We start from the raw sequence: 16,714 nt of genomic DNA, 5'->3' as shown, positions 1-16,714 counted from the left end.
CTGAGATTGCTGATCAAAGAGAACAATATGTTGAATTGTGATGCAGAATTTGGGTTGTGTTAAAAAGATAGAGAGAGATTATGTTGTGGCCATGCACAAAAGGGTGACAACTCTGTCAGAATATGAAAGAAATGCATGTAATAATGATAGCGACTTGTACATTAGTTTTTATTTTAAGGATAAAAAATATTTGGCAGTATTTACAGCCTGTCTAATCATTTTGAGTCGTATGTTAACTGAATCGTATACCTTGCATTTTTTTAAAAAGTTTTGCCACTCCCGTATAATTTAGCACTAAGGGGTTCCATTTGTCTCACTCCTATGTTGGCACTGCTAGAAACTAGGGTAGAGATGTAAGAGTCAACTGGTAAAGTAAAGCAGTGCTGGATTGTAGGTAGGTGCATTATGCGCCTCGTGGATGGGTAGATATGAAAATGAGGGTAATAGAAGAAATTTCGTCACTGTAAGGGGGAGGACAGTGCTCCCTAGTACAGACATATGAGATAAGACTGGGGGGATTATAAACTCATATTTGCATAAAAGGTGGACAACTCAAGAAGCACTGTGTTTCAAACCACGAGGACAATGTAGCTTATCGAAAACTGACTGTATTACTAAGAAATGCAAATTCATTACTTAAACTTAAAAATAAGATTTATAAATTAGCTGGAAACCATAGGTTCTGGCCTATAGTTGAAAGATGCAAAGTCCTTTAACATCCTTGTGATGTCCAGAGCATGTGGTTTCAGTACATTGAAACACTGAAGAAGTAAAGGCAAAAACTAGATTAAAGGCATTTTTTTTAACTGGTCACAAGTGGTTCCCAAAATGCTGTTCTGCAGAAGGCAGCAGACATTCAGATGTGAAAAAAAAACAATGCAGGACCCTGAAAAATCAATTTTAACAGAAAAGATGATAAAAAAGCAATATTCTTGGGCAAGCATCTTAACTCCACCTTGGAATTTGCCATCAAAACTCTTTCCTGATGTAGGAGTAATTTTCCAAGGTATGCTATAAATTGTGGAAAATGGTATTGTATGATTCCTGGGAAGAATTTCAGAGGATCTTGCTGTAGAAATCCTAGTCAAATCAGTACTGAAGCCACTGCTGGAGAATCTAGTTTATTTTGTAATATGGAGAGTGGAGGATTTCCCTTCCCCTAAGAGAATGCAGGGTTTTAGTCCAGTGTCTTCATAACTCCAAAGGAATAAAACTACATGAAATCTTTTAAATCAATGTGTGCTAATAAAGAATATTGTCATAGAGTCTCTTATCCCTGATGTAGTCAAACTCATAGATAATTATGGTAGATATGAAGAATATGTATTTGCACAACATTCAAAGTTGACAGCAGTCACTTCAGGTTCCCAAGCCTTCCTAAGATATTTTTAGAATGATTAGCTTTTGTGTATGCTGTGCTAAGCTCTCATAAAATTAACATTTTCACTTAACTGAACAACTGTATTAGGGTACCTCAATTTTGCATAATTGTAATTAGGTTTAGACCTTATTCTTTAGTCTTAGCAGTGCAGTCATTTTGTTCAGATTTCTTCTGCTTCGTTTAAAGATTATTCAATTCCTGGTTTCACTGCATACACTGGGTTACAATGTTTAGTCCTCAAGAAGATGTGGAGGAAGTTATCTTCTTTTATGCTAACTGCAGGTGGATATCTGACATTGAATGTCAGTGACAACAAGGGGTTGACCTGAACAACTCGTTTGCCAGATTTTGAATGTCAGTGACAGCAAGGCTGTCCATCACTGTTGCCCTGACCAACTCTGTTTGCCATCCTTAAGTTAAGAAAGACCCACTAGCTTCTGAGCAGCATGACTACAGATTATCTGATTTAAGTAAAACTCCTGCCAGCCATTTTAAGGGACTCAAGCTAATGAGCAACAAGAAGAATCCTGATTCTTGGCTTTAATACGATCCTGTTTCAGCCGGCATGGACCATTACCACAAATGTTTCTTAGCAGAGATGGGGAATATTTTTTGGGACCCAAAAGTGTATAGCATTTGGATTGTGTGGTGAAAAATGGATTGGATATTAATATGAAAAATTAATGACAGTTTTGTTTTAGCTTTAAAAACTTCTGTCTCCTAGTTTACATAAATATCCAGACAGATAGTACTGTAGTCATGTGAAACATAAGCAGGAAGCAAGCACTATTACTATTTGTAAAGATGTTGCAAAAAAACTTATAAAATGGACTACCTATAGCCGTTTTAACTGTGTATACCTGCTAGGCAGACAGAACACGTTGGGTGATGCACACTGCATCTGACTGCAGTTGCTTATTTGTGGAAATTGCAAGAATACTGGAAAGGTAGGTCTTTTTGCAGACTACACTACTGCTCATGTACTACGTTTGTCCCTGAACTTCAGAACACAAAGCCTGGAAGATGAACAAGTTCCTGCTCATGCCATGGTCGACCAACCACTGAAAGTCTGCTTATTCCTCCTGTAGACTGTGCTTCTCACTCACTTGAGGAGAGATGGCATAAGTCATTCAAGTCCTCCTCCACTCTGTCCGCTGTCCACTGACCGAGTCCATGATTTGAATCTAGGGCTTCTATGTCAGCACTCACTGTAATGGTGAAACTGAGTTATTGGAGCAGTACATGCACCCACCAGTCACCTCCTTGCAGTCCTTTCCTTGATGGCCTACTGTTATTTAGACATAGGGTGCTTCTGTTTTGAACTTTGTGGGTTTTAACTTTGTCACTGTTAACTCAAAATGACATGGAACAAACATGTTGTTTTTATGTGCTCTAGACAGGAGTAGTTCAGCTCAAGGCTGTCATTATCTTAACTGCTGTACATTACAGTAGCCATTTTATGTTGCTTTAGAAAACAGATTGGCATGAGATGAAAAGTATCCAGGTCTTCACTGGACGTACCAGTCAGGGGTTATTTTCCTTCTTAGACATTTTGCAGCAAAGGAAAATGAAACAATAATTTGGGATTTCTACCTAATCTTTTGAATAGCCACATTATTTAATGTGCTGTATTTCTGTTGTCCTTCTGGCATGCCTGTGAAAGTACTTGTTCAGTCCCCCTTTGTCCTATCTTTATAGTCTGTTTATTGCCAGTGAAACATATTTTTGGAGGTGAGGGATTTAAAAATCTGTAGAGCTTATGCAAAGAGCTAATTCCCATGATCCATTTTTTTTCTTTGCTTGTTATGTTTGCTGACTTTTATAGATGGTGGCTAAAGTAACTAGTTATGCATTTCAAAGACGTAGTTGATACACGTCATTGTACTTGACATGCAGGTATAGCCACATTCTATGCCAAAATATAAATGAAAAAAGGGTTTGCAGGAATTAGCGCTTCACATAACAGTTGTAGGTTTCCGGATACCCCTTTTTGCCTTGGTAGTTCTTACTTTTTGTACAAAACAGAGAGAAAGAGTGGGTATACTCTAAGATCCCTCCGCCTAAACTGTAGACATTTTACCTTTGTTATTGTATGCGTGCATGCATATGTGATTTTGAGACATTTATGCTATGTAGAGCATACTTATATGTTGTTTTGCTTTTTACAGCAGTATCCCATTTCCTCATATTAATTTTTCCTGATAAAAGCTGATCATGTATTCACTGTAACAGCTTATTTTTAATTGTGTCCTGTTAATCTGTGTAGTGGATAACAAGTTTTGTTACATGAAGAACCTTAGCATGCACTACTGTTTGCATAGAAGTACATTGAACATAGTAGCGTCAAATTATGCTTTCATAAAAATGGATTTGCAGAGCGCCCATTGTCGTGACTGCTTTATAGCTTTACTTTTTAAAATCATGTCACTGATTATGGTAAGTAACCTGTTTTTTCTGACAACTGTATTAATCAAGGTTGAAGGTTACGGCAGTGGGAAACTTAACCAGTAGGAAAATGGTATAGATTATTCTCCTCGTCTTCTCAGCTGCAAGATAAATTATTTTTATTTTTTTGGTGTAGTCCAGCTGCAATCCATGTCACTATTCAGATCAAGATCCTGGTGTACTGGAGGCACTTAAGAGAACATTAAAAATGAAGGGAGCAGTTGGTAATATAGTTAGCACATCTGCTACTACTACACTTGGTGCTGGACAGAAGGCCTTTGGTGCCCGTTTAAGAGCATAAGTAAAGAAAAGGGAAATGTTAATGAAGTACTGATGAGATTTTATTTCTGCAAAAAACATCCTGTATAAGTTTTGCATAGAAAAATCAGAGATTCTGGGCCTAGGCAGTTGAAATTTTAACTCCACTTTTGTGCACAACATAATAAAAAATGCAGTGAGTCGATGTATTGGAGGGATCGTCTCTTGCCAGTTGGAAGCTATTATAAATAGACTAATTTAATTAATTTCTTTGTTTTTGTGCAAGTAGGTTGCTCTGAAGCCAGTGTAAACTTCACACATACCAAAACAGTTTTAACAGTGTGAGAAATTCAGTATAGGTGCTCAGGAGAAAAAAAAAAACTTTAAAGCTTGCATTAATTCATGCATGTAGTAATACCCCCTCCCAGGAGTGGTGTTAGCCTGATTCCTCATGTGGAGAGCCTTTGCACCCCTGGAAGGTTATCTCCCAGTTAGACACATCCAGGAACCATTATTGTGCTTAGAGAAAGGGACACCTGTTAAATTGCTTTTTTATTTGTTTATTATTATATACTTTGTGTTTTGATATAAAATAGTTCCTCTGCCAGTGGTTTAAAACTTGCTTAGCATATATACCAAAAATCCATGACTTGCCGAAGAGCAACCTTTATTTATTTGCTAGACTAAGTGCTTTCACCCATTATTCTGTTGGGCTTCATCAGAGTCATAAAAAACAAAGCATTCAGTCGTTTTATACACTAAATAAAATGAAATGATTGACAATTAACATTTGCATATTAACCAATTAAAACCTCTGCTTATACAAGCCTGTTGCAATATGGATTGTAAGCTAAAAACATGAAACCATAAATGCATAAAACCTTAAACACGCACCACCATAAGGTAAAAATATATAAGTATATTGGAATACAACTCATAATGCTGTAATTTGTTTCAAAACAGTGTAAAACCAATGTTAAAAACATTTTAAAACACATTTAACTTGTTAGTGCAAAAAAAAAAAAGTAGAAAAAAAAAACAATATTAACTTGACTAAGTGGGTATGTTATGATGCACAGTAATCATGCTAGTGATATATCCTATCAAAGTGTGATTTATATTTTAAATAACTAGAAATAAAGATTTTTTTCATTTATGCCTGGTGATCTAGTTATATCCAGCGTAACTGCCATAAACATTCTCTAATTTCTAGTAAAGTTTTTCCATCCCCACCAATATCACCCTTGGGAATCCTGTCAATTACGAAGAATAAAAATGTTTAAAATTTGCACACTCCTTACTGTGAATAAATAATACACTAGAAGGTTTGTTATTTTTAATGTCCCTACTGTGCTGCAGGACCCATAACCTCAGTTTACGTGAAGTCTTTCCCATGTAAAACGCGGGACAAGATAAACACGTAGCTGTATAAGCAATCATATCTGTGTTACAACTACAGTGTCCTGGACATTTCAATGATTTCTTATAACTACTTAAATAAACATTTGTTTCATTGTAGATAAATTTACAAGCATTGCATGAACCACATTTTTTCATTCGAGAGATTTTATACTCTACAATATAAGCACTTTTTCTTAAAGGTCTTTCAAATTGGCCCCTTTGCTGGTGACAAATATGTGAGTGGGCCCTAATGTATCCTTCATATCTTCCCGAAACACACTATCCCATGCTGTTTGTGTAATATCCCTCACCTTTGGTGCTGTGTGGTTGTATTCCAATACCATCATAGAACCCTTATTCAATCTTTTTTGTTCTGTAAAAGTGTTCACATTTTTCAGGCCCACTTCTCTGTTTTTGACCAACAGTATAGGGCAAAATGTAGTAACCCTTTTCTTGGACACTTCTTTACGTGTCTTACCAAAAGATCAGTTGGATACCCTCTGTTTTTGAATATATCGATGAATTTTTTAGTAAGGAATTGTTAAAACTTATCTTGACTAACCAATCTTGATAGGCGGACCATTTGTCCTTTTACAACATTTTTCTTTTGAAAGTAGGGATGACAACTCTCAAAACGGAGAAATTAATTACTATAAGTTTTCTTACGGTAGATACTGGAGTGTAACCGACCTCCTTGCTTGTACAATCAAATGTCTAAAAGTTCAGTTTTCTCCTTGTCACTATGACTAGTGAACTTTAAAAAGCTTGTTGTACTGCCTAAAAAGCATATAAATTCATCCAGTTCATCCTTAGTTCCACTCCACAATACCAGTATGTTGTCAAGGTAACATAAATATGTAATTATGTTGGTCATGTATTTAAAAATGAAAATGTGCTGTCTCTTCCATTCCGCTAATACTAAATTAGTGTAAATGGGTGCAGATTTTGCACCCATCACATCACCATCGATCTGCCTAAAGTATTCTCCATCAAAGAGTAGGAAATTATTAAATAACACCATCTCCATAAGTTCAACGAGTAAACCCCTCTTAACATGGTGTAAATCACCACTTCTAACTGGAATACTGTCAAAAAATTTGAGTCCTGTATCTTGGGGGATCACATTGAATAAATTAATAACATCAATAATCACAAACAAAAATTCAACTTTAGTATTTAAATTCCTAATAATGTCCAAACAATGCCAAGAGTCTTTTAAAATGTAAGAAAATTTTTCCAAAACCTTTTTGTGTGTAATGTCTATGTAAGAGACCAGGGGTTCAGTTTTTGAACCCCTAACAGCGACAATTGGTGTAAAGGGTGGACAATTCATATTTTTGTGAATTTTGGGGATACCAAAAATAGACGAGATAATTGGAGTGTCTTCTGTTAAATATTTATACTCGTCATCAGAAATAATATCCCTTCACAGAAAAACTCATGAAGTTGCCAATCAATTTTGGCATATGCTCTATACATGTCAAATTTAGAGACTCATGTATAGGTGTTTGAATCGTACAATAATTCTTGCATTTTACAAGAATAGTCAGTGTTGGCCATAATCACCCCCCACCCCCCACCCTTGTGTGGTTTAATGACTCTGTAATGATTAGTTTCTGTTAATTGTTATAAACAAAATTTTTCACCAATAGACAGATTTTGAATAGGCTGCTTTTCAGTATAAATACATCTCCTAATCTGTGCTTCACAAAATCTTTCAAAAACCATAACTGTGGGGTTGCTTGGAGGAATAAATGTGCTGCTTCCCTTAAAAGTCACAACATTTCACTGCAAGGATTACCATTGTTCACAAAACATAACTTAAGATTTAAAAGTCTAGTAAATAATTTTAGATGCAACAATAACTTCCCAACCTCGTAACGATGGTCATCTGAAATTTCACTGTCTGAAAAATTGTAAATCGAAAAGTCATTAATACAAATGTGTTGGCAACCAAAGTCACCATTAAGCAATTCCCTGTCATTTTCATTGCAAATATATTCAGTAAAGGAACCTTCAAGAACCGTCGTCACTTCAACAAAACTTAATTGTACGTGGTGTTGTAACTAGGGTTGTAGTTGGAATTGTGGTTGTACCACTGATTGCGGGGTGCATTCCTTGGGCCATGCCATCTCCCCCTTTGTTGATAAACCTGGCCCCCTCACTGGCTTTGTCCTGATATTGTTCTGGTTGTGGTTCCGTATCTTGTCGGAACGCCTCAGGGGAGGTGGGTTTAAAAAAACTTAGTTACCCACGCAAATATCCGTCTGAACAACCTCTGTGTCCACTTCAGGGCCATCCATAGCCCCATTACTATTCTGTACATCACTTGTTTTTGTTCTACCCCTACTTTTCGTGGGATACGCTCTTTTCTCTCTGTATTCACAGGTATCCCTTACAATTTTCCTTTGTTTCTTTTCTAAACTGGCCCTAACAAATTTGTCTATGTCAATTAAAACTCTCTCTACACGAGATTTGTTTAATTCGAACAGTAAGTCATTGTAAATACTCATTTTTAGGGCTAATAACTCATTTTTTAGTTTAGACAACTTAACATTGTTGTTGCGGATAATAATCCGCATCATATCCATACCTGTGCAGTCAAACAGGGCCAAGAGGTCCTGAAATACCTCCAAATCTTTGGAAATACCTATCGGTAACTTAAAAACTCTTAATCCCCTTAGCACTTGCTTCAATTAAATCCAGCATTCCAAAAAAACATTGTCCATTTGTAAGGATTTAAACCGTTTAGTTAACTTTTCAAATTGTTGTACCTGTGTATTAAAGCTGACGTATTCCACTCTTTCTCAGTTAGCTGCCTTACATTGAGAGAGGATGGAGCTAACAACGTCTCAGTCAGGAACCATGGCCCTCATCTGTTCATCCGAATGTAACCTTCCAGAGCCGTTGTTGCCTGTCCTGCTTAGCATATATATTTGTTGCTGAAGGAAATACTTTACATCCCTAATATAAGTTATGTTAGTACTGATTTTCTACACACACACGCACATATATACATATGCATTCAAGACTTGCACGAGTGTACATAGAAAAAGACGCATTCAGAAAGAGAGACTTGCAGACATACATAGAAACACACACACACACACACACACACACACACACACACACACACACACACACACACACACACACACACACATGCCCTATAGTTACAGCTACTTTGTTGAGTGGCTATACCTCAGGTGTCTCATTGTGAGGAAAATTAATTAAAAAAAAAACATGGAAAGCAGGTCAGATGTTCTTCATCTCACATTGCTGCAGTCATAACTTGTGGGTAGTCCGCTGTCCTCGGTCGGCCCGAATACCAAAGTATTAGGCTGGCGTCGGTCATAGGCGCTTAGATCTGACGTCAGTGCGCCATGGTATTAAAGCGCATGACCGACGTCATATCCTCAGTCTTTTTTGCCGCATGGTCCGATGCAGAAGCAGCGTTTGCAAGTGCCGTTCGGCGTTCTGAAATTTTCGTATTCTGAGTTTCAGACCGACACCAAGTTGGGCTAAGTACCCCGTTGGGGAATATTTTTGTTTTTTCTTGCCTCAGTTAATTCCGGATGTCAGAAAAAATGAATAATTGTATTTCTTGTGGGAAACAGATACCGCATAGGGATTACCACTCTCTTTGTATTCCTTGTTTGGGACCTGAGCACGACGTAGTCGGGTGTCGCTTTTGTGCTAGGTTTAATAAGTGCACCATTAAACGTAGGTTAGATTGCGCTAGGCTTGTCTTCGGTAAGCGGTGTAATTATAATATGCCGTCGGATCCTCCGACGCCCGCTACCGCGAAGAAGCGCAAAGAAAAATCGTTAAAGTCCAAGCATGATGAGTCGTCCGTTCCGGACGCCGGTTCTTTAGAAACTACAGTGGAATCTGTAGATCCAGCCGAGGTTTCAGTTGAGTCTCAGGGGGAGACATTAATTTTGCAAGATGTGGCCTCTCAGGAGTCAGGTCAGGCTGAGGGGGCCTCTCGGGTTGCTGTTCTCCCTTCTTTGCCTAAGGTGGTTAGGCCTTCTCCTTCTGTCTCTAAGGTTCCTTCCAAAGGCAGGGCTGGTTTGCCTTCCACAGGTGTCGGTCCTAGTTCTGCAGGTTCTGTGCCTAAAAAACACATGCTTAAAATGGCAGAAGATTTAATTTCTTTAATCAGGGGTTCTATGCCCCCTCCTGATAAGAGGCCTAGGGTGGAGCCAGAGGTGTAAAGTTTGGAGCAGGCTTCAGATTACTCAGAGTCTTCGGCTGAAGACATTCAGGATTTTCCTCCTTATTCTGATTCAGACGCAGAGGATTCCACTCCTTCTGCTTCTCCTCCAGAGGATTTTTCTTTTTCAGAAACCCTTCATTCTGTGAGGGAGCATTTTAAATGGGAAGGTCAGGATTTCTCAGATTCCCGAAAGAGGCTTAGGGAATTTTTGTTTTTACCACAGCATAGGCCCTTGGCTATACCTCCTGTTTTGGATGTTGTTCAAGACGTTTTCTCTGAGGCTTCCCTTAATCCAGACTCTGCCTCCTGCGCCAGTTAAGCCAGATAGGTATTACAGAGTGCCTGAGGCTCATAAATATCTGTATAAGAGCCCAAGGGCTGACCCAGAAACTGTTAGCCAGGGACCTAAGGGTGTCAGGGCTTCTGTTGTAAAGAATCCAGTTCCTATGGATAAGGATGCTAGAGCTTTGGATAGGTGGGGTAAGAAAGTGTATACCTCTTCCACTTTAGCAATGAGGGCTTTGAATTGCCAGTTTCATATGTTGAAGTACCAGAATTTTCTCCTTACTCAGTTAAAATCTAAAGTGGATGCTTTGGCAGAGGGCATAGAGTGTAAGGAATTACAAGATTTGGTTCATGCCTCTGATCAGGTGGGTAAGCATTCTTTGCAGTGTGGTTTCGATGCTTTACAGGCTTCTTCCAGGGTGGCTGCCACTGGTTCAGTTATTCGCAGGCACGCCTGGCTTAAGGATCAGAATTTGACAGAGCATGTTAAAACTAGAATTTTGGATGCTCCTTTGCAGTCTGAAGTTTTGTTTGGTTCTCCTGTGGAGTCTGTCTTGAAGAAAATGGAAGACAAGGCTAAGTCTATGCAGACTTAAAGATTTTTTGCAGGTGCAGCCCCCTAAGTTTAGCAGGAATTGGCCTACTAAGGGATGGGCTTACCCTTCTTCTGATTTACAGTCTAGGGGTAGATCTAGACGTGGTAGGGGCAGAGCTCAGGGTTCTTTCAGGCCTAGAACATGGAGTTCACCTGCACAATCTACAGGTGAGGGCAGGGGCCAGTCCTTTCGTAAACAGGCTCAATGACCTGCATCTTCAGCTGCCAGATCCTTCCTGTCTGGCAGCTCCTTTGGGAGGAAAGTTGGCACACTTCAAGCAAAACTGGCTATTAGTCACCCAGGACAAATGGGTGTTGGACATTATAGACCGAGGCTACAAGTTTTATTTCCACACATTGCCTCCTTTCAAAGGCATGCCAGACGTTCCTCCTCAGCAAAGGGTAGAGGCTCACAAACAGATTTCTTTACTTCTTCAAATGGGGGCTATACAACAGGTCCCTCTGTCAGAAGTGGGCCTAGGATTTTATTCTCGCCTGTTTCTAGTACCAAAGAAAGGAAACACTTAGAGGCCGATTTTGGATTTATCTATCCTCAACACATACCTGGACATTCCAAAATTCAAAATGTTGACGTTGCAACAACTTCTGCCTCTGTTGGGCAAAGATCACTGGATGGTAACTCTGGATCTCAAAGAGGCTTATCTTCATGTTCCTATCAGGCCCAGTTGCAGGAGATACCTGCTGGGACTTTACATTATCAGTTCTCTGCATTGCCCTTTGGCTTATCTACTGCGCCCAGGGTGTTCACAAAGGTTCTGGCTCCGGTGATAGCCTTCTTAAGGTTAAGAGGAATACAGATTTATCCTTATTTGGACGATTGCCTGATTCTTGCTCAAGACAAGTACAAACTTCTTCACCATCTACAGTATGTTATGGCAGTGTTAAGATGCCTAGGGTATTCTGTGAACGAAACAAAGTCCAGTCTAGTACCCTCTCAGGAAATGTGCTTTCTGGGTGTGAGACTGAATACAGCTTCCCAGATGGCCTTTTTGACCCCGGACAAGCAAAAGAACCTTACACTTTACTTCCATCAATTGTCTCTATGGTCCAGGCTGACTGCAAGGACAGTCCTTCAAGCCTTGGGGTTCATGGCATCTTGTATTCTGGTGCTTCCCAATGCCAAACTGCATATGAGGAAGCTACAATGGTATCTCAAAAATGTATGGACACAACACTGCCAAGATCTGGACACTGTCATTCAAATAATACCTTGCATTCAAAAGGAATTTTTGTGGTGGGCTCAGGAATGTCACCTAAACAAGGGACTCTCTGTGACCCGACCAGAGGCGAGTCAGATCTTAACGACAGATGCCTCGGACAAGGCTTGGGGAACACACCTCAACGGAAAATGGGTTCAAGACACGTGGCCTGTCAGACTTCAACATTTACATATCAACTTGCAGGAGATGTTAGCAGTCCAATTTGCATTGATGGCTTTCAAGGATTTACTTCACCCAGGGCAGGTGTTGATTCAAACAGACAACACAACTGTCATGTGGTACATCAACAAGCAAGGGGGAACCCATTCGTACCCTCTTTGCAGGCAAGCTATGATTTTGTGGGAGACTGCTCTCAGTTTGCACCTCACTCTTCAGGCAAGGTTTCTACCAGGAGCACAGAACTCCTTAGCAGATGTTTTGAGCAGACAGATAGTGGATCCCCACGAGTGGAAGTTGGATCCTCATGTATTTCGAAAGTTGACAGTGATATGGGGAACTCCAGACATAGATCTGTTCGCTTCTCCACTAAATTTCCAGTTGCCAAAGTTTTGCACAAAGATGTTTCATCCCACAGCTTGGAAAGTGGATGCTCTATCATTCAGTTGGAGCAATCTTCACGTCTATGCCTTTCCGCCTCTGCCTCTCCTTCCCAAGGTACTCTTGAAGGTCAGACAAGACAAGCCCTCCATGATTCTGATAGCTCCAGATTGGCCTCGACAGCACTGGTACCCTCTGCTGAGGAGTTTAGTACGGGATCCTCCATGGCCTTTGCCTTTGATTCCACACCTTTTGTCTCAGGAGGGCAATCATTTCCTCAATGTCAGGATTCAGTCCCTGCATCTCACAGCCTGGCATATTCTGTTCTAGAACCTGGGGGGTCGCAGCTTCCTCAAAAAGTTCTGAATGTTATTTTGGAGGCCAGAAGGCCTAGTACAAGGAAAGTTTATGCTGATAAATGGAGGAGATTTTTTATTTGGAGCAAAGCAAAAAGCTTTAATGTTTCCAGGCCTGATTTGAGTGTTTCTCTTCAATATCTTACAGAATTATTAGACAAGGGTTTGTCTTTCTCCTCTGTAAAAGTTCATGCTGCAGCCATTTCTGCTCACTATGACTGTGACCCACCATTATTCTCTCATCCTTTGTTTAGGCAATTCCTTAGAGGGGCTAAGAACATAAGACCCCAGAGCTCCTACTCCTTCCTGGGATCTCAATTTTGTGTTGGAAAAGCTTACTTTACCTCCTTTTGAACCTGCAGCTACGCCTGAGTTAAAGTTTTGTCTTGAAGACTGCTTTTTGTTGGCCATTACGCCTGCTAGAAGGGTTTCTGAATTACAGGCTCTAATGGCAGTTGAACCCTTCCTAATTTTCATAAGGACAGGGTATCTCTGCGTACTAACCCTACTTTTATGCCTAAAGTGGTTTCAAATGTGGCCTTAAACCAATCTATTCATTTGCCTACTTTTTATGCAGATCCCCAAAATAAAGGGGAGAAAGTTTTGCACACTTTGGATATTCACAGGCAGTTGCGTTATTATTTGAGCAAGACTAAAGGGTTCAGACAGTCTCAACAGTTGTTTGTTTCTTTTGCTTTGGGCTCTCAGGGAAAACCTGTTTCAAAACAAACTATTTCTAAGTGGATTGGCCATTGTATTGCTTTTTGTTATTCTCATCATGGTAAGGAGATTCCGGCTGGAATCAGACCTCATTCCACTAGGGCTACTGCCACTTCTACTGCTTTTTTAAGGGGGGTAGCTACTAAAGATATTTTAGAAGCAGCTACTTGGAGTTCAGTGCACACTTTTTCTAAACATTACCATCTTCCTCTTTATTCCAAATCTAGGGCTGGATTTGCCACTGCAGTCTTACAGGGTATTTTAGCAGCTCCCAATGCTTTATGATTTTGCCAGCCTCCCTTTACCTTTGCTTTGGGATTCTACCCACAAGTTATGACTGCAGCAATGTGAGATGAAGAACATAGTACAGTTTTGTACCTACCATAAATGTAGATGTTCGAAGATCCACATTGCTGCAGTCCAATTTACCCTCCCTCCCCTCTTAGTTTAGAATGGTTGTTTGGTTTGGGTTGTAGATGTTATTTGTACATGTTTTTTTTCTATTTTTGGCTATGGCCTTTCTTTTTAGGGCCTTCTGACATCTGGGGCAAGAAAAGACTGAGGATATGACGTCGGTCATGCGCTTTAATACCATGGCGCACTGACGTCAGATCTAAGCGCCCATGACCGACGCCAGCCTAATACTTTGGTATTCGGGCCGACCGAGGACAGCGGACTACCCACAAGTTATGACTGCAGCAATGTGGATCTTCGAACATCTACATTTATGGTAGGTACAAAACTGTACTTTTTGCCACATAGTGCTACTGCTACCTCAAGGAATGATTTTTTTTTTTTATGGTAAATCACGAAGGATTAAAGTCAGTAATACTAGACATTAGCATTAACTATTTGTTATTGCTTAACAAATGTGTACTGATGGACTGCCTGAAGTCAGTCTTTCTCTCATGCATACTTAGATACTTTATCTCCACTCTCACTCACTGTATCTCTCTCACACACACACAAGCGTGCATTTCTTTTTCTTTCTTTTTTTTTTTTTATTTTAAGATCACTAACCAACAAAGTGCTGTTTAGTGAGGTGGGAAGTGGCAGCCATTTGCTTTTGTTCTGTCCAAGCTTCATGGCAGCAGACTTTTTTTTTAATCAGGTATTACATGTATGCTAATATCCTGCTGGAGCATGTTTGTTCTCTAATCAGGGTGTAGTGTACAGGTTGCTATTCTCCATGTATTTTATAAAATAAACAAGTAGGATTGGGTTGTAGATGCGGATTAGGATACTGATTATGTAGATTACTCTAACCAGAATGGTGCATTGCATGTAACTTTGAATTAGTGCATAATAAATATATATTTATTTTTGTCAGTATATTTTTTATTATCTTTAGTCAGTATTCAAATGCATTGTAGAAATGTTTTGTCCTGTAAGTATGCAGTTGTAATGGAATAGTACAACAGTTTTTTTTTTTTTATATAGTTGTGTTCTTCCTATTTCCAGAGTTTCTTATGGAAAAACATAATGGAATTAGAGAACAGTAGATCACGTATAGAATGTAAGGAAGCCAGACAAGTGTATGAAAGCTTTGTTCAGAAAGTGTAAATACTGTGCCAAAAGTCACTTTCAGTAGCAATCATCCGTAATGGAGTTTGCATTTTTCTCACTGTGGTGCAACCATGGAATTGCCGTAAATAAGTTTGAGTTGAATGATATGGGGGGGGGGGTTGCCTCATACAAAAAGCATTTACTTTTGAAGTTCACTGATAGTGGCTTTCAGTGATTTCATTTCATGATAACTGTCATTCACTGAAGTTTCCTTTGATGAGTTGGCATGAGTGTGAATGTAATTTCTTATGTTATTTTATTGCTCAGTTAAGTAAATTGTTTAACCAAGTAGTGATTGGAAGTCCGCTCTCAGCTTTGTGATAATTGATATGATTTGCTGTTTATAATTAAATTTACTCAAGTAATGTACTTTGAAAATGTGGTTATTGGATTTAGTGTATGGTAGCAGTAGTTTTGCTGCAGCATGCTTTTTAGTATATTTGACATTATTTTTCTGAATGTTAAAAAAAATAATTTCAAGGGCAGCATGTAAAATGTATTGGCCCTGTTTTTGAACTTGCATGATCTTCCATGATTAAAGCTATTCTTGGATCTTTAATTTGCATTTTATTCACATATATTATGGTGTGTTTCTTTTGCTGTTCCTTTAAAAGGAAGCCAGTTTTGTTCAGTGAATATTGCTTTAAGGTTGTAAGAGCTTGAAAATGTGACTGTCAACTTTACATAAGTAAATAGAATTCACTTCTGACTTTGGTTCTCTACCAGAATCTGAGGGATGGTAATAAAGTGGCACAGATGGAGGAAGCACCGCTAATTCCTGGAGAAAGCATCAAAGCAATCGGTGAGTAAAAACTTTATACAGAAATGCTGCTTAAAACTGTGAAACAAATCCTTGAGACTGTAAAGTACGTGGTAACTGTTTTCCTGTTGTGGCACTGACAAGTATACCCCCTCAGTGCAAGACATATATTCATCAGATTGGTTTTGAAAATGTTATGCAGGTTAACACTAAATGCTGTTAGATAAATTTTTCATGGAATTGGCCTTGATGCTTGTATAACTTTCAAATTTGACCTGCCAGTAATCTGACCTTCATCCTTCTAATATTGTCTTGCAAGGTCAAATGATAACCCTTTGAATGACTTTAGTCTGATGTGGACTTTGGTACCACTAGAAATTTATATATCCCCAGAACAGTAAAGCATCATATGTGCTTATGTTTATCAGCTGGACCATGAGTGAATACCGTCAGCAAGATGCATATGTTGTTGAAGGTATGCTGACTAAAAGTAGTAGGCCTCTGGTTGTAGGTCAGCACTGTGATTGACCTTTCTAATTAAGTGGTAATATAAGTATTTAGTTAGTTAGTTATTGTGTTGTATTGTTTCAGTTCAGTAAGTACCAGGTCTTTAGCATAAGGCATTCATAAGGAGGTATTAAGGGGATTTAGTACATGTACTCTAGATGAAAAAGTAGGAAGTTCACTTTTCCTTCACATTCCTTTCCCTTTCTTTGTGACAGTTTATTCTGCTGACCGTGGTCTCACAGTTGCCATCATATCTCCTTACCTGGATGCAGTATGTAGTTGAAGGAACAGCATTAAATTGGAAGTAGAAAAAGAAAATATGGGCCAGTTTATTTTTATTGCCTTGCCTTGCTCTCCAGGACAGAGAGTGGTGGCTTCAAATAGGTAAAAATACTTTTCCCCTTTCACCACAGCTAAGCAACAAATGGCTAAGATAACTATCT

At 39.1% G+C, this 16,714-nt stretch overlaps 1 protein-coding gene across 2 annotated transcripts in view; it reads left to right on the top strand.

Annotated features, from left to right (window-relative positions):
* Window positions 1-16,714, top strand: part of MTMR1 (myotubularin related protein 1) — a 1,550,898-nt gene that overhangs the window by 534,008 nt on the left and 1,000,176 nt on the right. For both annotated transcript variants that reach the window (XM_044057166.1, XM_044057165.1), the window contains one exon: window positions 15,731-15,806. In XM_044057166.1, coding sequence (XP_043913101.1) covers window positions 15,731-15,806 — 76 coding nt within the window. The remainder of the gene's footprint in view (window positions 1-15,730; window positions 15,807-16,714) is intronic.

Source organism: Protopterus annectens, chromosome 15.part0 (assembly GCF_019279795.1).
Source record: "Protopterus annectens isolate FY-2018-M chromosome 15.part0, PAN1.0, whole genome shotgun sequence".
Lineage (NCBI taxonomy): Eukaryota > Metazoa > Chordata > Ceratodontiformes > Protopteridae > Protopterus > Protopterus annectens.
The sequence above is the reverse complement of the archived record's forward strand: the minus strand, read 5'-3'. Positions and strand labels throughout refer to the sequence as shown.